Genomic DNA, 26,729 nt, shown 5'->3' on the forward strand with positions numbered 1-26,729 from the left:
TTTATGACAATGTGAGTATCTAGTGAGAGGAACTGAACACTGCCTAGACCTCTCTGGGGAGCCCGGTAACTGGGGTTCACTGAATGTTACCTGCAAGGCAAGATTTAGACTGGCAGGGTCTCAAGGAGTTTGCTGGTAAGGCTGGCTGGTGTATCAGAGCTGACACAGCTTAAGCACCAGCAAAGCTCTCTTGCGGAGGCAGAGGCATCACAGTGGCTTATGGTTCTGGGCACCCTGAGAAGGCATCGCAGAGAAGGGATTCCACAGCCTCCTTTGGAAGCCTCTTCCAGAATTTAACTACCTTTAGAGTTAGATATTAGGGAAAATGTTCTAACCTAAAACTCCCTTGCTGTAGATTTAAGCCTATTAACTTCTTGCCCTACCTTCACTGGACATGGAAAACAATTGATCCCCATCCTCTTTAGAGCAAGTACCACTTACATATTTGAAGACTTAGGTCCTACCTCAGTCTTTCAAGATTAAAAATACCTTGTTTTTTAACCCGGCTATAAGTCAAGTTTGCGACACATTTTTATCATTTTTGTTGCTCTCCTCTGGACTCTCTCCAAATTATCCACATCTTTCCTAAATGGTGGTGCTCAGAATTGGACACAGTACTCCAAATGAGGCCCCATCAGTGCCAAATAGAGCAGGACAATTACCTCCCATGTCTTACATATAAAAATTCTGTTAATATATCCCAGAATGATATTAGCCTTTTTCACAACTGCATCACATTCTTGACTCAGTCAATTGATGATCCACTATAACCCCAGATCCTTTACAGTAGTACTGCCTCCTGGCTAGTTACTCATTTTATAGCTGTGCATTTGATTTTTCCTTCCAAAACAAAGTACTTTGCACCTGTCTTTATTGAAGATTTCTTAAAACCACATGAAAACCCAAGAATACTTTCCACTGACTTTCTGAGAGAACAGATAGAAGGTACTAGGATTCATGGCAGTTTGGAAGAGGGTGCAGGTCAAAAAGCAACTGAAAGTGAGTTAAGGCAGACACAATCTTTCCCATACTTGAGTTTTAAAGGAGGAGATTAGATCCTGATCTTGCTGGCATATTTGTGCTTAAGCTTCATTCATGCAAGATGTACCATTGACTTCAGTAGGACTACTACCATGGGTAAAGTTAAGCATGTGCTTAAGTGCTTGCAGCATCCATCCATAAGATTATCTTCCTGAAGGAGCATGAGAGGAAGGGGAAGATATTAAATTTTGAGAGACTAGAAAACAGTCCCCTCTGACCCATCCACCTCTGCCCCCTCAAGAGCATTTTTCCCCGAGGAGGAAATAGAGGCAAAATATTTTTAAGAATGCTTTTAATGATCACTAAAAAAAAAAAAAAAAAAACCACACACACACAGAAACTTCATTGAAATGTTAAACAAAATTTCAGATGTAAACACAGTTTAATATCTGGAGATTTGTATAAACAGATCAAGACAGACTTAAAAATACCAGGAATAATTTGGGTCTGTTAGAAAAGTTATTCAACTGAAGATCTCCTGTTTAGATGCATCTATATATTATATTAAAACATGCAGAAAGTAAGTAACAGTGTATTGTTATGTGCATAATGTTGGAACAGTAATAGAGAATCTCATTTGGATTAGAGAACCTAAAAACATCAAAGTAAAAAGCTTTAAGGAACACACAGTAGAGTTCTCCTAAAATAGCTGAATTTGGGAGTGTGCACATAGTCTTATTTTTTCCTTTGATTTTTGTCATGCTGGCTCTCTGCATGCTTTCGCCAATCAATGGTTGGTTGTGCAAGGAACAGTTGCAAATGTGCAGTGCTCTTTGCTATTTCAGAGGCCACCTTCTTCCATGTTTGACCCACCAGGGAAGCTTACCTACATGCCTTACAGATTCAGGAAAAAAAACAAAAAAAAACCTTGTCAACTATCTAACTCAGTCAGGGCTTCTACAGTTTGTGTTCTGCAGATAGAAAGTGAGATTATTACTGCCAAACTGAAGAAGTTAATGGAATGTTACTCTCCAGGTTACCCAGAATCCTTGGATACTAAAATAGCAACAGATCACCAGATTCTCAGACCTGATTCTCCGTGCCTTGCACATGCAGTCAGTCATTCTTACCTGTGCAAAGTGGGTGTAAAACACTACCAAATCAAAATTCTCCAGGCACCTAGATGGTAGCATTTTGCCAAGGTGCAAACAAATACACATGGTGTAGTGGCACATTAGGTCCAATATGTGTAGAGGGCCCCTTAACATCAGCAATAAATGACATTTGTAAGAAGTGGTAGTGCTTTGCATTGCCATGTAGAACCTCTGGTTCAATTCCTGGTGCTGCTTTAGCCAGCACATGCTGGGAACAAGATGGAGCAAGTGCCTTCTGTCACAAAAGAGTTACTTAATTTTTTTGTTTGAGGAAATACAGGGAGAGCAAGAAAATGGAGAAGAAAGATAAAGGGAAAGAAGCCTATGGAAGAAGAATGTCTTCTGGGAGTTCTGGGCACATTAACCTGATTCCTTTTACTCACTGGTAAAAATGGAGGTTTTGTAGGTTTATATGACATAACAGCTACACTAAAATACTAGTCTGAGCAGAATGATGATGTCATGTCAGAGTACAAGAGACATTACTTCACCCACGTCCCAGCATCATAAAAAGTGTGGGGGTGGGGCATTGGGACTGTCATAGTAGATGGAAATTCTGGAAGCCAGAGAGTCCTCTTCCCTTTCCAGAGGAACTCAGAATTCCAGCAAGGAACCTTCCTCCTCAGCAGAGAGTCAGGCTATGTCGACACCACCACTTATGTTGGTGTAACTTATGTCAACCCCTGCCATGGGGGTAAGTAGTGTCTCGCTGAAGTACTGCAGCTGTGCTGCTGTAGCATTTTCAGTACAGACATACCCTTATAAGTTTGCTTCATTAGAAGCATACCTTGCTTTTGTGCACCATAGGGCAGAGGTAACTACAGGCAAAGTTCAAATTTCAATTAACTGAATAGCCCAATTAATTGTGCTGATTCAGATAACCTCTTAGCAGCTCATTACACGCATGGGGGATACACTGTTCTTTCAGATCACACTCTTGGGGATCCAAAATGTAGTTAAGAGGGGGAATAGCTGCAGGAGACAAAAACCTCCTTGGTGTTGTTTGAGCACTTTTAGCGCTGACAGCTGTGGGGAGGGAGCCAGGCAGCTGTACCCCTCACTACAGTATCTGTACTGGTGCTTGTGGAATCCTGGGCTGTCAAGAAGGCTCCTGTCTCCTGTGGCTCCTTCCCCTCTACCTCCTTTCTTTTCTCTCTCCCATCCTCCTCTTTGTCTCCCCCACCCTCCAGCCTTTCATTCTGCAGTGATACCAGATCCTTTTCTCCCCTCCTCCCTCTGGGACTGGCATCACTGCAGCATGAAACAGTGGCTTTGTCTACACTACAGTCACTCAAGCGGCACGGCTATGGCACTGGAACTGTGCCGCTGTGGCGCCATAGTGTAGACGTTTCCTACAGCGACAGAAGGGGGTGTGCCCTCAATAGGTGTAATCCACCTCTCCAAGAGGTAGTAACTAGGTCAACAGAAGAATTCTTCCATTGACCTAGCCACATCTACCAGAGAGGTTAGGGCATCTTAACAACGTAGCTAGGCTGACCTCAATTTGAAGTGTAGACCAGACCTGTGAAACTGCAGCTAAAAATAGCACTTCCATTTATCTGAACACCTGGTTATCCAAAGGTCTCAGATGTCCTCCAGGCCATTCATATGAACAGAATTCACCTGTATTATAAAAGTTCCCCCTTTGGGTAATGCTAAAGGAAAGAAAGCAAGACATAGACTAACAAGGCCATCCTTGATAGGAAGTCACTTATTACAAATTAACTGATGGAAATCTCATTGAGTCAGTGTCCCCCCCAACGAGAACTCTTTGAGTGATGAATCACAAAAGCAGAGGCCCCAAACCTCCAGATCCATATTAATATCAGATCAACTGCTGGGACAGTCACATAATCAGGCTATCCATTTTAGCTTTTGCTTTCTCAATAAAATCCACAGAGGCACTCAGGAGCGGAAGCCGTGGGGGACCCATTGGAATCCTTGAGGTAAAACTCATGACTGCTTTAGTCTGTGCAACACCAAAACCTAGGTAGGCAAAAAGAAAAAGAAAGAAAAAAAGAAAAGCAGGTTACTTAAATACATCACTTAAATAAAAGACAGTCACTACAGAGGGCTCTAAAATCCCAACTGCACCAACTATTCCATCTCTTGTGAAACCCTAGAATATGGTCAGAGTTTAAATTCCCACAAGAGAAAAAGATGTAATCAGCAAGCAATGTTTGCAGACAGAAAACAGAGTTAATAGCCATCCTGTATTACAGTACAAACCACTCTTACCTACCCATATTTTCCTCCAAAATGCCCCAAGTACAATATTTCCTTAGTAATGCATGCTTATGCTCTGAAAAGTGACTCTGTAAGTATAGCTTTGTGAGGGTTCCCATACTTGTTTTTCCATGACTTCCAGATCAAACTAGGGTCATCTTTATAGATAAGATGCATCATCTAACTCTCAGCCTAGCAAACAACCTAGGAACCGAAAGCCCAACCGTGTCCTTTGTGGTTTACATATAGTATCAGAAGTAATACAAACTAACACCGAAACAGACTAACACGGCTGCTACTCAAAGTAGTAAAACTGAATTCTATACAGAATCTGTAAATAATTCTCTTGATTATGTGCAAACCAGAAAGAATCTGCCTCTGGCCCCCAAAGCGGTGATGGCTCTACAGGGTTAATAGGAGAAAACATGTATTTTTGCCAACCAAGTCAATAGATATAGTTTTGAAAGCACAAGGGGGGGGGGTAGGCCTACAATGTAAAAACACTTATTTTCCCTCATAAATGGATGTTTAGATTCTTGGGCCTGATTGTCCTCTCACTCATACCACTTATACTTGTGTAAAACTCCACTCGCTTGAAGTTACACCAACTGTGATAAACTCAGGACAGACAGCTTCAAGAGGGAAGGGGTAGAAAACAGTCCCAGAAGGTTAAAAAGCCCTTCTCCTTATCAACTGAGGAGAGGTAACTACAGGTCAGTCAGGTTCAGCTGAGAAGGGGTTACCAGAGAATCAATCAATTAGGATCAGCTGAGAAGGAGTTATCTTATGTCAATTAAGATCAGCTGATTCCCACTAAGGGCTGCCTGAGACCCTTTTAAACCCTCCCCTGTTAGGAGAAGAGGGGGAGAGTGAGAGAAGGAGGAGTCATGCTGCTAACAGGTTAGGAGCAGCAAGACAGCAAGCTTCACCAGGAGGGGAGGCTGCATTCCCTCCCATAAGGAATGCAAACAAGCCCAAAAGACTGGTGGAGAGAAGGAATGGACTTCCCCTGTGCAACCAAGAGGGCCTGTTTTACCCAAGCCTGTCTCACCAAGGCTAAAAGCAGCGGAGGCTGGTGAGACCGAGAAGGTGCCTTGCCACACAACATAACAGAGAGGAGAATCAGGCCCCCTGCGCTTTGTCATCAGGGCACTTTATTATCTTGTCCGGGATTGAGAACTCAGTAACAGTGACACAGAGTGGACTTAAGAAAAATGGATAGTCAGGATAAACTTTTTTTTTTTTTTTTTGAAGTTGGGGAATTTGTCAGAGAGCCTGGAGAAAGGAGAGAAGAGTGAGTAGAATCTTTCTGGATGTGCTTTGCCAGCTCAGTCATTGAACTCCCAACTGCTGATAACTCAAGAGCAACAGCAGATGTGAGGTCTCTCTGCACAAGACCGTTCAGAAGGAGCTTCTCAGGTTGCAGGGACCTGGAAACTTCAGTGAAACTCATGGATTTTCAGTTCCTGTTTTACAACACAGTGAGGAGGAAGATATTGCAGCACCTACCTAGTTTGAATACAAAGCTGAGAAATTCTCCAGTACAGAACTAGAAGAGAAACAGACAGTATTTTTAATTCACTTCATATTTACAAGACATATATCCTAACAGCTCTGGATGCTTGTATAACAACAGTTATATATATGACATAACAAAGGGGAAAGTCCCCCGTACATTTGCCATGCCTTCTTAAGTAATCAACCTACTCTATCCCCAAAAGTACATCATCCACAGCTCCTCCTCAATGACCCACTCCCACCTCAATGTACCACTCCCATTCAGGCCATCCTTATTATTCAACTTGGCCCCTTAACACAACAGTCTGAGGAAACTGGTGCACCATGCCCTTCTAGACTTCCAGACAGGAAGTCCTTTCCAGAGTAGAGGACCCTTTGTTGAACATGGCCCCCACGCTCCTGCCACCAGTCCCTCTCTTTAGAGCAAAGGAGAAGTGCCCCAGCTGCTCAAGACTGCGATAGAAAATTGTGTATCATTTGCATATTGACTGCACCATCGCTCAGGCCTCCTGACTCCTCTAGATGGCCTCCGACATGTTGAGCAAGAAGGGTAATGGCATAGTGACCCGAGAAACTCTGCATGATGGAGAACCCTTGTGCAGAATGTTATTGCCTACTGTTAACCAGGAAGAAAGCCCAATCTCAGTGGTGTGGGAGAGGTGGAGGAGAGACAAGAAGGAAAGAGGTGATGCTTGGTCCAGCCTAACCTTCCTTCCGCACAAGCAACTGATGAGGGAGGGGAAAGAAACTGCCAAGACTGGTTAAAAAGTGAGTAGAGTGGACAATGACCCATCTGGAATGGTTAAAAAGACGACTAGGACCACCACCCCTTAAAAGAGATTGGGCATGGAGCCCTATAGCTCAGGGGTCGGCAGCCTTTCAGAAGTGGGGTGCCGAGTCTTCATTCATTCACTCTAATTTAAGGTTTTGCGTGCCAGTAATACATTAACGTTCTTAGAAGGTCTCTGTCTATAATATATATCTAAACTATTGTTGTATGTAAGGTTTCAAAATGTTTAAGAAGCTTTATTTAAAATTAAATTAAAATGCAGAGCCCCCCAGAGCAGTGGCCAGGACCTGGGCAGTGTGAGTGCCACTGAAAATCAGCTCGTGTGCCGCCTTCGGCGCACGTGCCATAGGTTACCTACCCCTGCTATAGATGGAGAGTATTTGAATGGTGGTTATCAATCAGCAAGGGGGTGCTCAGCCAGGTTAGAAAGGCAGGAGGCAGTCCTCCAGACTAGTCAGCAGGTAGCTGTGTGCACACCGACAGGAAGGGAAGAGGAAGGAGGGTGGATGAGAAGAACATTGATTGGAAATGGGACAAGAGGATCCTAGAGCAGGTTGTGCCTAAGCCAAAACTTGTATGTGACTGGGGGAAAACACACATACCTGTCTGGGTTAGACTGTTTATGAGGGAAGAGATGGACAGTGCTCATTTCACATAGGGTTTTGGGGGCTGAAGGAGGTTACACAAGGGAAGAAAGGTGAGCTGTGCCTTGGCTAGTTAAAATAGCAGGGTTCTTGCCTAGATCGGTTTGAGAAAAGGGGAGCTGTGTACCAGACAAACAGATTGTTTGTGTGTGAACATAGTGGTGAGAGATTAGGTGGTTAAAGTGGTGGTGGTGGGAAGCCACAGAATGAATGGTGCCCAGTGAAGAGAAGTTTAGGCAGTGATGAGCTGCCAAAATCTTAACAACGGGTTCCCTATAAAAAAGTTCTGATTTAAGGGATGTGTGACAGCATGTATTTTTTGTACCAATAGGGTTACCATATGTCCATATTTTCCCAGGAGGTGGTTAAGAACCGAAAAGCCTGACATGTCCAGGAAAATACAGATGTATTTTAACCCTACCTAAAGTTCTTTTTTAAAAAGATGGGGCTGAACTAGAAATGAGCTCCGTTTCACAGGTGTGGGTGGTGATCAGGGACAGTCTCAATTTTTGGGTCTTTTTCTTATATAGGCTCCTATTACCCCTCACCCCCGTCCCGATTTTTCACACTTGCTGTCTGGTCACTCTCGGGTGTGCACATGTGTGGGTCCCAGCTGCTCCTGCCCCCTCATTGAAGCAGGTGTGCAGGGTTACTGCCCTGGGAACTGCAGGGCACCAGTGGATGTGGGGCTGGCTGCAGATAGGGGCGTGGGGCAGGGCTAGCTGGAGGCAGGGACATGGGCTGGCTGTGGGCAGGTGATGCAGGCGGGCGGGCTGCGGGCGGCTGTGGGCAGGGGGCGGCCGCGGCAGGGGCTGGCTGCGGGCAGGGGGCGGCTGCGGGCAGGGGGCGGCCGCGGGCAGGGGCGGCAGCGGGCAGGGGCGGCGCGGGCAGGGCGGCAGCGGGCAGGGGCGGCTGGGGCTGGCTGGGGGCAGGGGCGGCCGCGGGCAGGGGCGGCCGCGGGCAGGGGGCGGGGCAGAGGGCGGCTGGGGGCGGCCGCGGCCGGGGCTGGCTGGGGGCAGGGGCGGCGCGGCAGGGGCTGGCTGGGGGCAGGGGCGGCTGGGGCTGGGGGCAGGGGCGGCAGGGGCAGGGGGGGGGGCAGAGGGCGGCTGCGGGCAGGGGGTGGCGGGGGGCAGGGACGGCGGGGGAGGGGCGCAGACACTCACTGGGGGCTGGGAGCAGCAGGAGGCAGCCAGGGACTCACCAGGCAGCAGCAGGAGCCCCAGGGCCAGAGGTCCAAAGAGCAGGAGCAGCACCAGAGCCAGGAGGCAGCTCACATGGCTCTCGCAGCACAGCACAGCGCCCCAGCGGCCGGGAGGAGGAATTACAGGCTTCCCAGGCAGAGCCCATCAAAGCTTCCTCGCAGGGAAGCTAGTTAACAAGCGGTTCTAAAACCGCTTCTAAATTTAACAACGGGTTCCCGCAAACCGGTGCGAACTGCTCCAGCTCACCCCTGAGTTTAGGGAAGCCGAGAGAGGACACTCCACTGTGAGCAAGTGAAGATGCTGTACCTGATGCTGTCGTGCTAATGCAAGGTCTTGCTTTGCAAAGCCTCCAACATCAAGTTGTTTCTTTTGCCCAGGTAGTTGTATGTGCTGCAAAAAAAACAAAGTAAACTCAGTTATGCAAAGAGGTGCTTAGAGCAGCCACCACAACCAGAACAAACAAGAAGTCCCAGGCTTTCTAGTGCAATATTTTATTTTCAGAATGTAATCATTCCGATCTAGAAATTCCACGTGGTCTGAAACACATTGTATATAGTTGAGCCTTAAAAGCATGACTGCTCCCAATGAAAAAAAAGAAAGTGTTCCAATTAAGTGTTCTCTTCCCATCATCCTTTACAAATGACATTGGCTAACTGATTTTTTGTTCTTGGAAAAACATTCTGGGAACAATCACTTTGTTTACTTGTCACTTGTGTGATTTATATATTGTACACATGAATTGCAATGCGGTATGGTAACTCATTTACGCCTCCTCAGGGGGGGAGGAAGAGTTGGCTAGTGCTTAAGCACTGATCCTGACCTAGGTTCGATTCCCTTCTCCACTTTCCTAAGATCACACAGAAGTCTCTTTACTGAGGGGAACTGAAGTTCAGAGAGACTAAAGAGGGTAATAGTCCAACCCTGCCTCACAGCAATGTTGTGAGGATAAATAAATACATTGAAGATTGTGAGGTACTCAGGGTATTACAGTAATAGGGGCCATATTACTGTAGGGTACATAGACAGACAGTGGTAAATATGGCAACAAATGGAGCAGGAATGCAAAAAGACTGACCTTCCAACTGCCCCAGATGCTCCCATTGCCAGTGCGCTCAGCAGATGCTAGTTTGTGGGGGCAAAAAGCATTTTATTTCATATAATAAAAAGCAAAGGAAGAATGAGCAGTACAACTCGCAGTCCTGAACATGGCTAGAATTCAATTTGCACAGGGCAGTAATTGTTCAGGTTAGAACCAGTATGTGTCTTAGCATAAGCCATATGGTTTTTAGGGGAGATCATTAAAAGTGGAGCCCCCTTACCTCATCCACCCCATAGAGTAGCACAAACTGCTCTTTGTTGTTCTTCACACACTGTGCAAAGTCCAAGAGGTCTGTGTCACTGAACTTCACCCCCTGGAAGGTGGGGATCTGTTCTTTTATACCATCCAGCAGCTCCTCAATACGAACTGCACAGAACAACAATCTCATGTCAAGAAACACATTCCAGTCACATAAGAGGTCCCTGTCTGCTCCTCAAAAGGATCATCATTGTCACTCAAGCCTTACTATTCTTCATCTGAGCAGAGTCAGGTCCCTTCCCTCCCCTTCCCATCCCCTTACACAAGGTAATCAGAGGCAGACTTGTTGCTTTCCAACATTTTCTTTACGGTTTAAATGTAAGAGCTTGGTTACTTAAATAGCTTCAAAGGAACCAGTAAAGTAACTTTGGAATATATGAAGAGATGCACAAATGGGAGAAATGTACCATTGATATAGAATTGTCACTATCCTCTCATTTATACCTACTCCTGTTTTACATTATTGCTGCTTATTGACAATAAGCAAGATAATGTGGGACACATCCCCATATAAGGTGAAAAGCTTCTATAAAATTCTGCTACCCGCATTCCCCGCCCCCCCCCCCCCAATTGTCTATTTCCTGGCTTGTGCCCTGTTACACAGCAGTGATTTCATTAATATCTATCAGATGTCTTATTTCCTTTGAGTATTAATCTTAGTTCAGAAACTGAGAAATACAGTTAGATAAGCAGTTCAGAAATGAACTGGCAGCTACACTTTAAAAATATATTCAAAGAGGCTACATGGTGTGGTGCTTAGAGCAAGAGTCAAAAACTTAAGTTCAATTCTCAGCTGCACTGCTAACCATCTATGGACTTGTCTACATTAGAAAAGATTATTGTGACTGTATGGGATTAGTATTTCAGTTAGCTAACCAGGATTATGCTGTCAGTATTGAGCAGCACAAGTGGAGGTTATCACTTTCAGCTAGGTGTGGTGAAAGGTTGCTGGAAGCAGGGTTTAACCATGGTTAGCGGACATGATTATAAACGTAACCTCTCCTGGTCTTCACTGGTCACAATGTCATAGTCAGCATCATTTCATCTTATAGACTCACAGGAGCATAGTGATGGACGGGACCTCCAGAAGTCATCTAGCCCAGCTGCCTATGCTGAGGCAGGACCAGGTAAACCAAGACCATCCCTGACAAGTGTTTGTCCAACCTGTTCCTAAAAACCTCCAATGGTGGGAATTCCACAACCTCCCTGGGAAGCCTATTCCAGAGCTTAATTATCCTTATAGTTAGGTTAGTTGTTAGGAAAACCTTTCTAAGTCTCCCTTGCTGCAGAGTAAGCCCATTACTTCTGCTCCTACCTCCACTGAACATGAAGAACTGACCACCGTCATCTTGGTAACCCTTAACATACTTCAGGTGTTATCAGGTCCGCCCCTCAGGGCTTGGCTACACTTACAAATTTGCAGCGCTGCAGCAGGGTGTGAAAACACACCCTCTCCAGCGCTGCAAAGCGCCAGTGTGGTCAAAGCCCCAGCGCTGGAGCACGGCTCCCAGCGCTGTCCGTATTCCCCACAGGAGGTGGAGTGCGGACAGCGCTGGGAGAGCTCTCCCAGCGCTGGCGCTTTGACTACACTTAGCACTTCAAAGCGCTGCCGCGGCAGCGCTTTGAAGTGCTAAGTGTAGCCACAGCCTCTGTCTTCTTTTCTCAAGACTAAAACATGTCCTGCTGTTTTAACCTTTCCTTGGAGGATAGGTTTTCTAAACCTTTACCATTTTTGTGGCTCTCTTCTGGATGATCTCTAATTTATCCACATCTTCAATAAAGTGTGATGCCTAGAACTGGACACAGTACTCCAGCTGAAGCCTCACCAATGCAGAGTAGAATGGAACAATTACCTCCCATGTCTTGTGTACAACCAGAGATGGGAGGTACATCTGTTAATACACCTCAGACTTAGATTAGCCTTTTTGCAACTGCATCACATTGTTGACTCATTAAATTTGTGACCACAGATCCTTTTCAGCAGTACTACCACCTAGCCAGTTATTCCACATTTTGTGCTTGGCATTTGATTTTTTCCTAACTGTTATACTTTGCACTTGTCTTAATTTAATTTCATCTTGTTGATTTCATATCAATTGTCCCATTTGTCAAGGTTGTTTTGAATTCTAATCCTGTCCTCCAAAGTGCTTATAACCCTTTTCAGTTTGGTGTTATCTGCAAATTTTATGAGCATCCTCTCCACTCCATTATCCAAGTCATTAATAAAAATATTGAGTGGTACACCTCTACCTCGATATAACGGTGTCCTCGGGAGCCAAAAAAAAAATCTTACCGTGTTATAGGTGAAACCGCATTATATCGAACTTGCTTTGATCTGCCGGAGTGCGCAGCCCCGCCTCCCGGAGCACTGTTTTACCGCATTATATCCGAATTAGTGTTATATTGGGTCGCATTATATCGGGGTAGAGGTGTACCAGACTCAGGACTGACTCCTCTGAGAACCCATTAAATACATCCTCTCAGTTTGATAGCAAGCCATTCATAACCGCTCTTGGAGTATAGCTTTTCAACCAGTTCCAGACTCACCTTATAGTAATTTAATCTGAACCACATTTCCCTAGTTTACTTAGGAGATCATCATGTGAGACCATGTCAAAAGCCTTACAATCACATCTATTGCTTCCTCCCCACCCACTAAGCCAATAATTCTGTCAAAGAAGGAAATTAGGTTGGTTTTGCATGATTTGTTCTTGAAAAATCTATGCTTGCTATTCTTTATAACTATTATCCTCTATATGTTTACAAAATTGATTTTTTAAATAATTTGTTTCAGTATCCTTCCACGTACAGAAGTCAGGCTGACTGGTCTATGATTCCCAAGGTCCTCTTTGTTCCCCTTTTTAATAGATAGGCACTATGTTCGCCTTTCACCCATCATCCATGAGTTCTCTAAGATAATTGCTAATGGTTCTGAGATTGCTTCAGCTAGTTCCTTAAGTACCCTAGAATGAATTTCATCAGGCCTGGCTGAGTTCCTTCCCCCTTATTAATACACCGGACTATCACTAGAACGCGGGATTTGGTATCCATGCAGGGTACTGCTTTAACACAGGGACCGCGTTAAAATGAACTGCAATTAAAGTAATTAAATTTGGGTTCCATGGCTGCGACTGTGTTATATGCGAATGTATGCTATATAGATGCATGTTCTAGCGAGGGTCCTGTGTATTAACTGTGTTGAGTATCTGGTCACCATTAACTTTTTTCTAAGTAAAGACTGAAGCAAAATAGGCATTAAATACTTCATCCTTCTTGATGTCAAGAGTTATTAATTCTCCTTCCCCACTAAGTACAGCACCTACGTGACCATTCAATCCTGTTTCGGCACAGTAACATTTTCTAATGTAGACAAGCTAAATTTGTTTTCTAATTCTAGATTCACCAACTGTTTTCTGAGTAAATCCCTTGAACAGGGAAAGTCTGCATGTAATAGGAGCAAGAGTCACTGAATGAGCAATATACTTACTCTTTACACCTGTTAAAGAAGGAATGTGATAGTAATAAAATGGAATGCCAGGGGCTTCAGATGCAACTTCCCGTAAGAAAGCAACCAATGTATCTGAAAGAGGCAGTGAAAGAAGGCAATCATACACTGAGGCAAGGGAAGGAGGTCATCCACATAAAGGAGAGTTCAGGTTCACAGACTTATCAGCAAGCCATCTCCAAGTAGGGTGACCAGATGTCCCAATTTTATAGGGACAGTCCAGATATTTGGGGCTTTTTCTTACATAGGTGCCTGTGACAGTACCTCCCTTAAGGCTTTACGGAGATATGTTACATAGCATATGTAGTATAAAACACATTCTAAGCATATCTCTGTAAAGGTTATGATCTACTGAATGTATTAATCCTATCTGTATGCATGTATCATTTTTGTATTTGAAGTTATGAACATTATGAATGTTGGCTGTGTACTGGCTTGATTTCTAAATAACTTTAGTAGAGCATTTGGTCAGTTCCTGGAGAAAGGAATGTTGAAATTAAGTACCTAATCAAGAAACACTTAAAGGACAATGGATCTTGGAATGCTCCAATCCACATAAAAAGTCTACTTGAGGTGGTTCAAGGTAACATGTAGACAATGGTTGCTACCTGTAAAAACTGAGTCATGCACGGACATGTGACTTGCCCAGGAGACTCCTAAACTCCATCTTGGAGCTGGACTTTGCATAGGAGAGAGGAGGGGGTCTCCACCCACAAGAGAAAGTCTATTTAAACTCCGGGAGACCCCTCCATTTTGTCTTCACCTGGCTAAAGAGAGAGCATCTCCACCCCCCAGGATATTTGAAAGAAACTGGAACGAAGGACAGAGACTGCAGGGGTGTGAGTGATTGCTGGACCCAGGCTAAAAGGAGGAGATTAGTCTGTAAAAGGGAGCATTTTAGAACTGGTGAGAATCTTATCTGTATTCAGTTTGATTAGACATAGTTTTGCGCATTTTATTTTATTTTGCTTGGTGACTTATTTTGTTCTGTCTGTTACTACTTGAAACCACTTAAATCCTGCTTTCTGTATTTAATAAAATCACCTTTTTCCTTCTTATTTAACCCATAGTATGTATAAATACCGGGGTGGGGGGGCGGAAACAGCCGTGCATCTCTCTCCATCAGTGTTACAGAGGGCGAACAATTTGAGTTTACCCTGCATAAGCTTTATTCAGGGTAAAACAGATTTATTTGGGTTTAGACCCCATTAGGAGTTGGGCATCTGAGTGTTAAAGACAGGAACACTTCTGTTAGCTGCTTTCAGGTAAACCTGCAGCTTTGGGGCAAGTAATTCAGACCCTGGGTCTTTGTTGGAGCAGATGGGAGTGTCTGGCTCAGCAAGACAGGGTGCTGGGTTTCCGAGCTGGCAGAGAAAGCAGGAGCAGAGGTAGTCTTGGCACATCGGGTAGCAGCTCCCAGGGGTTCTGTGATCCAATCTGTCCCAGTGCCTATTACCCCCACCCTCTGTCGATTTTCACACTTGCTATCTCTAAGGAGACCTTATTTCTCTATCTCTTCTGCACTTAATAGGTGCAGGATATAGGAATTGGGTACTGTGCTTTTAATTGTGAGCCCTCTAGTGTTTCTCAATGTCTAGGTTTCAGAAGCCAACAGAACAGCAGTGTATATACGTAGCTAGGCCTTGAATGGTGTATAAGATTAGTAAATGTGATTATTTCAAACCCACTGGGCCAGTGTAATTCCTTCATATTACATGTGTTATATAAAAACACAGACAACAATAGGTTATTTCATTTTGGGCTAATCTGAGGAATTCATAACACTGGCTAGGGTCAGAGTGTTGCAAGCTTCTTCCACACAGCTCTATCATTTATCCTCAGTTCTGATCTGCTCCCAAGTAATTCTGCTCCTCACAAGTAATATGCACTGGTCCTGTTAATCCACTCCTGTGCTTCCGCAGAAACTGTCAAATATGCCAACGTAATGTATGCAATTTGGTGTGTCCAGTAGGCATCAAGAGATCATCAATTAGCTTCACTTTTGACCAAGGCCAAACACACCACTGGCATTCAAACAATGTTATTTCCAGAAATGGTTTCCAAAAGAATGTCCATATGACAGTGAGGATGGTGACATTCTGAGCCAGAGCAGCAGAGGGTAAAGGAGGAGACTATAACACAGGACCTATATTAAAACTCGATTACCTGCCCTCTTGGAGTTTTTTCCAAACACTTGAATGAGGAATATAAGCACTATAAAGGAAGTTTTATCATTGAGGAGCCATATAGCAAAGATACAGATACTCTGACCAACTACAGCAGCATTGCTGCCACAGATCTCTAAAAAACATGACCTCCCTTTACCATATCATACTGCTGACAGCCTGAATGTGTGGAAAACTGCAGAAGAAAAAGGGCTTCTGTGGGTCTGATGGCCACAGACATCTCTGCTCACCTTTGTTTGTAGGTTTGAAAAAGGGGGCAATCGCAGCGATACCACTGGCTCCTATTACAGCTGCATGTTTGGCCTGAATAGGAAAGAACAGAATGTATCAAAAGGTGCATGCACTGCATGTATTTTTAATCCTGCACATAGCAAAGAACCACCACATCAATCCATTTCACCGCTATGAATTAAACTCTTAGAAGCAAGTTGTACATTATGGGACAAGTTCAGCCCTGAAGTCAATGGGAGTTGTGCCAGGGATGAAGGGCCCTTCCATCAATGTAATGCACTACCTCTGTTTCTAAACAAAACACACATCTATTACCTCTGCCTGATTAATGAATGGTCCTCCATCCTTACAACTCCCACCTCCCAAGAAATAGGTTAGCATCACTGTCTCCCAATGTGTAAAATGGGGTCAGACAGGTTAAGCGACTTGCTCAAGTCACACAGGAAGTAAGTGGCAAAAGCAGGGAATAGAATCCTGCTCTCTGGCACCATCAGGTTCATCAAGAATTTTCCCTTCCTTCAGCTACTACGTGCCTTTAGGATTCCCACATCCCTGAAGAAGTGGCCCGGAGTGGACCATCTGGGCCTGAGAACATGTGTGGAGTGAGAGCGAGTGAGACAGTGCATAAGTGAACAGGGGCTGACAGAGAGAGATTGAGTCAGAAGATGGGAGAGAGTATGGAAGCCCCCTAAGAAACAGAAGAGGAGGAAATGAGGAGTGGGGGTCCGGGGGGGGGGAAACAAAGGAATAAAGTGCAGATATAGGGGAGCCATGTTACCAGTAGTCTGTGCTTAGGGATGGCTCCAAAAAAAATAAAAAAAAATAAAAAAATATCCATAAGCCTAACTAGGTTTTTCTAACATATGCCCATCATCCTAGTGTCACTCTCTCAGCACTAATGACGCTTTATTTCCTTGCAACACAGGCTGGTGTGGAGGGGATTTTTTTGTCCCGGACATCTATAGCAATTTTCTGAGTGGGATGCTCCTGGAGAAAAGGTGGCAATGTTGAATGCAGATCCTACATCCTGCATGCCTACCTGGTGGAATGTTAAAGGGTACCTGAGAATTTTCAGGGCACAGCAGATGCTACTTGATACATCAATGAGGCAGCAACATCCCCTCATGACAAGCTGATGCAACTTCATGACACAAGCTCATCCCTTAGGACAAAGCCTCAAAGAGCAAAAGCCTCCATTCATTAAACCTTCCCACAACCTGAGTGCAGTGAAGAGGAGCCTGGCTGGTTCCTCCAGTGAACTAAATCAAAGAGCCTCAATCCCAGGGAGCCTGAGGTTTATCCTAAAGTGACCCACAGCAAAGTGATTAATACAATTTACAATGATCATTAATTATATTACTGAGATGAATGGGGCCATTCACATGAGGGTGTCAGGTCACATTTGGAAGTCTCCTCCCCCCCAGTAAAATGGTGGCAGAGAATCTATTTGTAACATTCTGTGCTTGTACAGCACCTAGTGCAATGGGGTCCAGCTCCATGAAAGGGAATCCTAGGCCCTGCAGCAATACAAACAAATCAATTCTGCATAATCTGACAGCTGCCCAGAAGATACTAGTAGAGCAAACCAACTCAGGCTGATTAGATCCAATGCTTGTGTGCGCAAAGACTCAGGGGGTATGACTACATTGATAAAATACCATCAGGCTCACTGGGCTTGGGCTGCAGGGCCATAAAACTGCAGTACAGACATTTGGGCTCGGAGTGGAGCCTGGGACCTTGTAAGGTGGGCGAGTCTGAGAACCCAGGCTCCAGCCTGAGTTAAAAGTCTACCCTGCAATTTTATTGCCCTACAGCCCAAGCCCTGTGAGCCGGAGTCAGCTGACCCAGGCCAGTGTTTTATTGCCATGTAGATGTACCCTCAGGATCCCCCTGGACCAAGTGCATAAACTCAGAAAGAGGATCCAACCCACTCGTATGTAAGGTTATGGAAAGACAAAAGGAGGCGAAGAGAAAATTCACACACGCACCAGTTCCTTTGCCTCTGGTAGATTTAATGCTCCCACGTGAATGATCACATGATCCAACCTGCACAAGAAAAGATTGAAAGGTTGCTGTTATTTTTGGTTCATGGGAATTTAAATGTGGGGGAAAGATGCCAGACAGTCTGGGTAACTGAATTATGTCCTCTATTTGTCCACACAGAGATACTTCATTGGAGTGGGGATACAAACTAAAAGGGATCTAGAAACAAAGTTTTAGAGTACAGCAAAAAGTTCAGCCACACATCCAACACTTCTTCCCAGTTCCCTCCCCTACCCAGAGGTGTTCTCGACACCCTGATCCCACAATCTTATTTCTGCAGCTCTCTCAGATCCTCATCGCCAGAGCTGCCAAATGCTGGCCAAGTGATCCTCCTGAAGCAGTGGGCCAGATTCTCCCCTGCTTTGCCCCTTGTGTAGTCTCTTCCTCTATGTAAAGTGCTAATCATTCTGATCTGCAACATCTGACACCATTTTGCATCAGCAGAAATGAATGCACCAGGTACAAGGCTGTGGAGAATCAGGCCCATTGTAGGCAAGCTTAGAGAGTCACACAGAGTAGGTTAAAAAAATAAATTCATTTTTCATGGGAAATTTTCAAAATTCTTTCTCCTCCCCCTTAAACTTTCCATTGGAATTTTTTGAGTTATTCAACAATAAAAAAAACCCAAAACAAAAACACAAACCCGAATCCAGAATTTTTTTTTTTTTTAACTCAAACTTGAACAAAAATTATCCAGATACCCCTCCCTACTTCAAGGAAAAAAAACCACCCATTTTTGTTTCCCCTCTTTCTCCCTCCAAAGAGAAGCCCAGAAAGTTTAAAGCCAAAAGAAAATTCAGGGAATTCCTCCACCCACCCCCCGGTTATCCCTCCCCCCCGATTTTCACTGTCCCTTCCCCATAATTCCACATTCTCCCTCCCCATCTCTCACCTCCCCGCAACTCACTTTCAACATGGACGTTAGAGACAGCACAAAGGCGAGTGATATGAGAATATGCAAAACATCCAAGAAGAGGGATGGTCCAGTGATTAGAGTTGTAACGTGGGACTCGGCAGACATAGGGCCAATTTCCTGCTCTGCCACATACTTCTGGTGTGGTTTTGGGCAAGTCACTTAGTCTTTCTGTGCCTCAGTTTTCCCATTTGTGCAATGGGGATAATAGCACTGCCCTGCCACACAGGGGTGTTGAAAAGATAAATACATACAAAGATTGTGAGGCTCTCATGCCTGTGTTAAGGCAACAGAAAAGCAGCAAAGAGATGGTCTCATTTTCACATCCCTTATTACTTTCCCTTCCCCCAACTTAAGCAACAGGAAGAGGGCATTTTCCAAAACCACCTCTCTTCCACATGCCTCCATAAGCATTTCTATAGTCCCTGATTTTGACAACACCAGCAAAATCTTGATAAAAAGGGACAAGGAAACAAAATAGAGGAAGTAATTAGATGATGCACCCTTTGCTTAGACAAGCAGTAATGTCTAGGTGAACAGACATGTTTCCTTAGAGCTACTCACTTGTTTTTCCCTTTGGTCACCCACTCCTCTGCCAGCTGCTTCCTCTCCTGGGTGCTCAGTGCCAGCCCTTCTCCTGTTGTGCCATTCACTGTTTCAAGCAGAACACAACACACTCTAAGGCCTGGCCTACACAGAGAAGTTGCACCGGTTTGACTAAATACCATACTGAAATTTAATCACACAAACTAACCCAATATTGGACAGTTATAAATGGATATGCAAGCCCACACAGGGGTTTGCACTGATTTAAATAAATTGTTTTTAAAGTGCTTTAGTTAAACGTTGAGAGAGAGAGAGTGTGTGTGTGTGTGCACCCCCCCCCCCAAGAGAGGGAGAGGCCTATAGCACTGAAAGAGTTAAATGCATATGACCTCCTAGGCCAACACAATCAGAAAGGAAGAAACCCTTGTAAGAGAACAATGGACTTGAAGCTCATTTGATAAAGGTGCCTATTGGATAAATGCATCTCTCTCATATCCAATGTTGTCTATCAGGTGACCACATCTTGCCCAAACGTGGACAGAATTATTCAGATGGGTCTTTTCTGTCACTGCTTTGATCCTTTTTAATGCCCTAATGTGGCATTGTCTAGTAGTTGTCTCTTTGCTTCCTTCCCCACTCCAGTAACATTCTCATCTTCTGCTCTATCCTGCACATAACTGGGAATTTGGGCTAAAACAGATTCCTAAAGAATAGACTATGATCTCTTCCACTTAAGTGCACGTTTATAATGCTCCCATCCCCATATTCCACTGCATCACAGCTCTTGGCTGACAAGAAGCACAGTTCACTACTTAAGACTTACCAAAAACATTCTTCACACCCTGCTCTTTTATAAGATAATCCACATATTGCCCAATCACAGAGAGGTTAATTTCTCTGAAAAGAAAGATAAAAAAGGGGAGGACAGAAATAACATGTGTGTAAGGCAGGGGTCAGCAACCTTTCAGAAGTGGTGTGCCGAGTCTTCATTTATTCACTCTAATTTAAGGTTTTGTGTGCCAGTAATACATTAACATTTTTAGAAGGTCTCTTTCTATAAGTCTATAATATATAACTAAACTATTGTTGTATGTAAAGTAAAGAAGGTTTTAAAAATGTTTAAGAAGCTTCATTTAAAATTAAATTAAAATGCAGAGCCTCCCGGACTGGTGGCCAGGACCCGGCAGTGTGAGTGCCGCTGAAAATCAGCTTGTGTGCCACCTTCGCCACACGTGCCATAGGTTGCCTACCCCTGGTGTAAGGAATCCCTGACCAAGTACAAGTTCTAACAGGTTTCCCTCTAATACCCTAGAGGGGTTGGGAGTATGAAATCTAGCTTTAAAAAAAAAAAAAAGTTTCATCTGCCCACTTCCTGAATTGTGGAGACCTCTATACATAAAAGCTTCTGAACAGGGTATTTGGGGCTGAGAACACCAGATTAGAAAGGGTCCTGTATGAGAGACCTAATCGGGGTTCCTAGAGCATGAGATTCACAGAACTATAGGACCCAGATATTCAGCGATCAGAACCACAAAGCTTCACGTGTTCTATTATTGCTACAATGTATTCATGCCTTTAAAAAAATATATATTGAAGACTTGATAGGAACACTATTTTTCAAGTTTACCTTATTCTGTCTCGTAACCACTGCCCTTCTGAGCACACAGCAGCCACCAGGCTGGCTCTGACTTCTGGAAAGCGCTACAGCAGATGTTCTCAAACTGTTGTCCGTGGACCACCAGTGGTCCACGAGCTCCATTCAGGTAGTCTGCGGGTAGTTCCCTCTAAGGCGCATGCCTGGGTGGCTGCACACAACAGAATGAAGGGCCACCCACCTAATTATGGGAACCGCTGAGAAGACTCACATGTAAGGTGAGGTGGTGGCTGGGGGGGCAGGCTGTGGGGTGAGAAGAGGGGGTGGGGAGAGGCGGCCAGACAAAGAAGCAACTTTCCCCAGCTCCAGGGCTGGGGCTGCCGGGGAGACATCCCCCTCCTTCCCAGCCCCAGCTCGGGGGCTGCCGCAGCGGGGGAGAGAGGGCACATCAATTGCACTGCAAAGGTGAGACTACTGATATTAAAATATGAGTTGGGGTTTTTTTTTGTAGACCAAAAAAACGTGGATTATTATTAAGGTTTTTTTATATAGCGCTTTTATCCAAAGTGCTTTACAATAGTTAACTAATGGTACAAACAACATTTGGAAAGATCATTAAGTGGTACGCCAAGACCCTCAGCAATTTTCAAGTGGTCCGCGAAAAAAAAAAAAAAAAGTTTGAGAACTATTGTTCTAAGGAACATGGGGTAAGCCCGTAATAAAGTGTAGCTAGAAAGGATACCAAGCTTAATTATGTTTTAATGGCTGGTTTGAAACTAGTAGAATCTCAGACACTGAAGTCTCCAATCGCCAGCCGGGTTCATTCAGGCCTTCGGAGGTGGATAGACAATTCTAGGCAAGTTTATTGTGGATTTTTCAGATACAGAAAAAACAAACAAGGCCCTTTCTCCCCTGGGCAAACATTTAATATCTTGTAGTGCTTGAAGACTGCAGGTCTAACTGAAAAGTGACTAGGTAAAAATAGTAACTATTGCTTTGACAGAGCTATTCCTTTGCGTATTCACAGTCATATCTGCTCTCTTCAGTGGCAGGTAGAGAACCAAATCCTCAGCTGATGTAAATTAGCATCAGCTGAGGACCTAGCCCCATACCTTTACAATTTTGCAGTCTCTAGTGAAAATATATGCGTTACTCTTTACTGCTGCTTGCCCTGCAGAGCCCCTCCCAGATATTGTATGCTAAATTCCAATCTGTGCAAATTTAGTGAAGACAATGGGATTGTGCCTGTGTCAATGAGAGGTATAATTTGCTCTGCAGAATGTGTGTTACTGGTGGTCACATGAGAGATGGCTACAATTTGTTGCTCAGGATCCAGGCTTAATCTGCAGAAGGAGTTCTTAAAAACTATTGTCTGAATTTTAAATGGTACATGCTGACTACAGAAATCACTGAGACAGACCCTATGATCTAGAGCTGCTCAAACAATGGTGACCTTTACAGAATAATTTTATTTCATAAAAATTTAGATTTTGAGAAATCTTGACCAGCTCTGCTGTGATGCTTTTTTGCCATCACAGAATTAAACAAAGATCAGAGGTAAGTTCCAGCATTCTTGGTCAAAATTTCCCTTACCCTCCCCACCTGTATTCTACAGTGTGTTAGATGGTTGCCAGTGCCACTTTCCCACTCCCTGCATCTCACTGGTGTGCTGCACGCTTGTAATTTGTGGAGCACTAAGACTTCATATAGGATGAAAGGCTCAGAGTAAAATATTAGAGGAAAAACAGTTTCCCTCCTATTACATTCTTGGATGCTCACCATTTAACCCCTTTAATGGGCTGTGGTCTTGGCTTTAACACGAGAGACAAAACAAGACCCTCTGGCATAGCCACTTATCTCTGCTACTGAAGATGCTTTGTGGGGTTTTTTTCTGCCCTATTAAAATACAGTGGCTCATTTCCAGCAGCTCTACCATGCTCAGATTATTAAGTGTTTCTTGTATTATACATTGTAGTTTAAGGAGAATTAAGATTGGAATGGAACGCTCTTGGATCAAGATAAAAAAAAAAATCTGAGCTCCCGATTCAATATCTGCCAGGGGGAAAAATGCATAGTTCCCAAACAAGATGAAATATGTAGTGTTGTTGGTCAGCCATACAGTTCCCTTTGGACATTGGAGTGTGACTCAAAATGCTAACTGTCTAGCTGTCCTTAAACTGGTGAGACAGACAGCATGTGTAATCACAGCATCTCTATCAGGTTCAGATTTTAAATTAGTCACCAGGAGAACCTTTTAGTTATTCTGACTATGTGGCTAGTGAGCCAACGTCAGAGTGGCAGACGGGGTCTGATTCTTCCTTACATGAAGATCACTTTACACCACTCTGGCAGTATAAAGGGGACTTAAAGGGAGGAGGAAAATATCTCCTATCCAGGGGGTCTCTCTTGCAAACAGAGCACTGCCATAAGGGCTCTTCTCCAGCACACCTCCCCACCCCCAGCATGAGTGGGGGAGATAGGGAGGCGTGTGAGACCAAAGAATATTGTGCTGAAGCCATTCTCTGCATCCTGCTTCCCTGATTCAACCTAGGTGTGACTCCTTCATAATCTGGGGTGACTAACTGTAGGACCTCCATCCAGCCCTTAAGAGCAAGCCACCCAGTTACACTCCCCCAGCACACACACTTTGAAACCTTGCTTGCCCTCCCTCCCACTCAATTTGCCAGTGTTGCTGGCCACCTGAATGCATGGTCTGGGCTCTCAACACACTGAGCAGGTCTAGAGTCACCTAATGCTCCTTCACTCACTGCTCCCATGTCGCCTGAGAAGAGACTGAAGCCGCCCACACTTCCCTGTTCCCGTGTGCCCTCAAGGCCCACTGTTTGGGTGCTCATTTCAGCAACCTTAACTTGATTTAAAGATGTGTGCGATTATAAAACAATTTTTAAAAATGCATTTTAAAGAAGTGTGATGTACACATATGGATATTTATAGGCCAAAAGATGTCACAGGATCATTTAGTGCACATAACAATCCAGTGTCAGCACATCATGGTGTAGTTCTAACTTTCATGCCTCTTTCTTTTAATTCCGCCACGGCCTCCTGACCAATTGTTTGTTGCTGTAATCCATTGTGTCTTTTTTGGTAATTAAACTAAGCGCTTTTGAGAAGGGAAGCGCTATGAACAACTTCTGGGTACTCTAAAAATACAAGTTATTTTTAGAACTACACTCTACTACTGTAAGAAGTGGCTAAGCAAACCATCCTTCATAGTTACAGGATGCAGGCTGTTAAATGGCATCTGGTGGATGTTACTTTGCCCTTTCTCTTTGCTTGGATAAAGAGAGAAAGGGACAGTCTTTATTTTGCTTGTGATAATAAGAATAATCAGGATTGGATTCCATATTTATGGCCTCTCAATAACTCCAGATCAAATGTTCTCAGTTTACAAGTAGAAAGGAGTGGCGTAAATACTGACATAGCACTGTTCAAACCTAGATCTCAAAGCACTTATCAATGGCAGGTAAGGTTGAGCAACTCCATTTTTACAGGGTAACCAACCTGGTTTTTTTTTCCTCCCGAGAGCCAGCCTAGATTCTCACCACAAAATTTTTTTGACCACCACAAAATTAACCTTTGCTCCCAGTATTGCAGGACTGTAAGGAAGGGGATTGTCAGTCAAACAAAAGCCTTTTCAAACCTTTGTCATCTTGGGATGTTGAACATTGTTAGAAAGTTAACTTAAAAAAAAAGTAGTTGAAAAGCAAGTAGGAAAATGTAATGTTCTGGGAAAAAGTTCACAATACATTAATTGACATTGACAGCAACCCTTTTGGCGGTGAGAGATAATATTTACCCATCTGGAGTCATTGGAGTGATTGTAGCTGCTGTGAGACCCTGCAATCTCTTTGGCGATGCCATTGAGCTGTTGGGAGAAGTCAGAAAGACAAGCAAAATTTCTCTCAACTAGAGACATATATATTTTGAGTAAATTCTGTTAATGACAAAGCCCTACAGGCAAAGCCTGGAACAAGTGGACTTTGTATGTTTCTTTTGAGAAAAACAGATTGTGCAGTTTTCTGAGGACCTGTAAAGACAGGGTTACTGTAGCAGGCAAGGTCTGAGCATAAGATTGGTAGCACTCGATACAGTTCTAATTCAAAGGCAGTTTCTCTTTGAATCTCCTGTTTTCACATGTGCATCACTTCCTAAAACATTCACCTTTGGGCCAGACAGTAATTATGTCTGGGGTCTCTGCTTGAAGAGAGAATTTCTGGAAGCAAAATTTCTAACACCATTTTTTAGGTCTGGGGAGGGAGTGGAAAAGATGCACATCAAACAATATAAAGGGGGGGAAATATAAGCACATTTTTATCAAGGGAACTAAGCCACCAAACTTTACATTTCATATGGACAGAATCCCTGAAAAGCACTATAGCTTCTGCTTGGGTTGGAGATTGTGGGAAATTAAGTGACTGAAAAGTCACTTCTGAGCCTGGTCAATTCTACTTCTCTTAACCCACCACTCTCATTACTGTTATTCCAAACATGGCACCGGTCCCACCTTCAGTCTCTCTCTCCTCTTGGAAAGGTTGGGAAAAGGAGAATTCTTCTCCTACCGGACAGTGAGGTCTCTACTATGCTATGCTACCCCTTTCCCAGCCTTTGTCTTTGGTGCCTTCTCCTCCATGACTTTCTCTGCTGCTGCTTCCAACTTTGTCTACAGCATCAAAACAAAACTGATCACGTTTGTCCCAGTTACATGTCTGGTTGGCATTACTGAGCAGTATTGGAGGCACCCAGAGTGCTATGTCTGAGAACATAAGACTTCAACGCTGCAATGGTTACACTTGGCTCAGCTTTGGGAGGTTGTCTTCACAATCATAGGGGCTAGAAACAAAATTCTTCTATAAATTAAAGATTTGATTCAGCAGAAGCAGATGGCACTGGCACCCTTCCTCAACTACAGAGTGGATTGTGAGTCTTGTTAATGCAAAGCTACTCTCGAACAGGTTTTGCCCTGAGTACAAATAGTATGGAAATAACAGCACACAGCACAGGCTCTCTTGAGAACATGCTGATTTGCACATTAGGTGAACAGCTCCAGCCCAGAGATAACAGCATCACGAGCCTTACAGTGGATGGGGACAAAATCTGCTACAACCACACAGCTCAGAAACTCAGTCCCCCTCCTGTGAGCCCCACACACCACCCCTCGGTCACTCTCAGAAAGCCGGTCTGTCTGCCCCCCGCTTAAGAAGCTGAGTTTCTCAGCTGCCAGCCCTCCCCAGCTCTGCAGAGCCTCCCCCCCCCGGCAATGAGTCTACTGTCCTGCCCACCCGGCCTGTGTCAGTCTGTCCTCACCTGCAGAGCGAGCCCGTGCCCGGCGCACCGCGCTGCCTCCCTCCCTGCCCTGGCCCTCAGCACGGGGCTGAGCTGGTGTCTGACTCTGCCCCCTTGAGCCGCTGTGGCTTCCTTTGTGCTGCTGAGCATGCGTGGAGGGGCCGCACATGCTCACTGACAGCAGCTGAAGCCCTGCCCTAAGCCTGCCCTCATCACCCCCAGCCGCAGGGCCGGCTCCCCGAGCAAACTGCGCCTCGCCGCATGGGGGCGGCTCCGTGCCCAGGGCCGCGGCGTGAAAGGCCCGGGCGGGCCCCCCACTGCCCATTGCAGACCTGGTTCCTTGTCACCCTTGTTAAGTTATGGGCGTGGCTAAAGTCCTAGTCGGGACGGGGGCCCCACGATACCCGTGTGTGAACCCCACGGTGGGTCCTGCCAGCGTTCACAACCCGACCCCCACCCCGGGGGCGGATGGGCGCGGCCCTGCTGGACAAGCGAACGAGCCGGGGCCGGTCGGCGCAGTTCTCTTAGTTACATG

At 44.7% G+C, this 26,729-nt stretch overlaps 1 protein-coding gene across 1 annotated transcript; it reads right to left on the bottom strand.

Annotated features, from left to right (window-relative positions):
• Nucleotides 1-2,852: 2,852 nt before the first annotated feature.
• On the bottom strand, nt 2,853-26,729 carry LOC120394268 (N-acetylneuraminate lyase-like). The gene is given in 13 exon segments (XM_039518504.1): nt 2,853-4,121; nt 5,871-5,910; nt 8,822-8,862; nt 8,865-8,905; nt 9,591-9,637; nt 9,835-9,980; nt 13,360-13,452; nt 15,794-15,866; nt 17,783-17,840; nt 19,315-19,402; nt 20,120-20,193; nt 24,708-24,776; nt 26,599-26,729. Coding segments are annotated over 12 exon segments (906 nt in total). The 5' UTR covers nt 24,773-24,776; nt 26,599-26,729; the 3' UTR covers nt 2,853-3,981.

Source organism: Mauremys reevesii, unplaced genomic scaffold (assembly GCF_016161935.1).
Source record: "Mauremys reevesii isolate NIE-2019 unplaced genomic scaffold, ASM1616193v1 Contig45, whole genome shotgun sequence".
Classification (NCBI taxonomy): domain Eukaryota; kingdom Metazoa; phylum Chordata; order Testudines; family Geoemydidae; genus Mauremys; species Mauremys reevesii.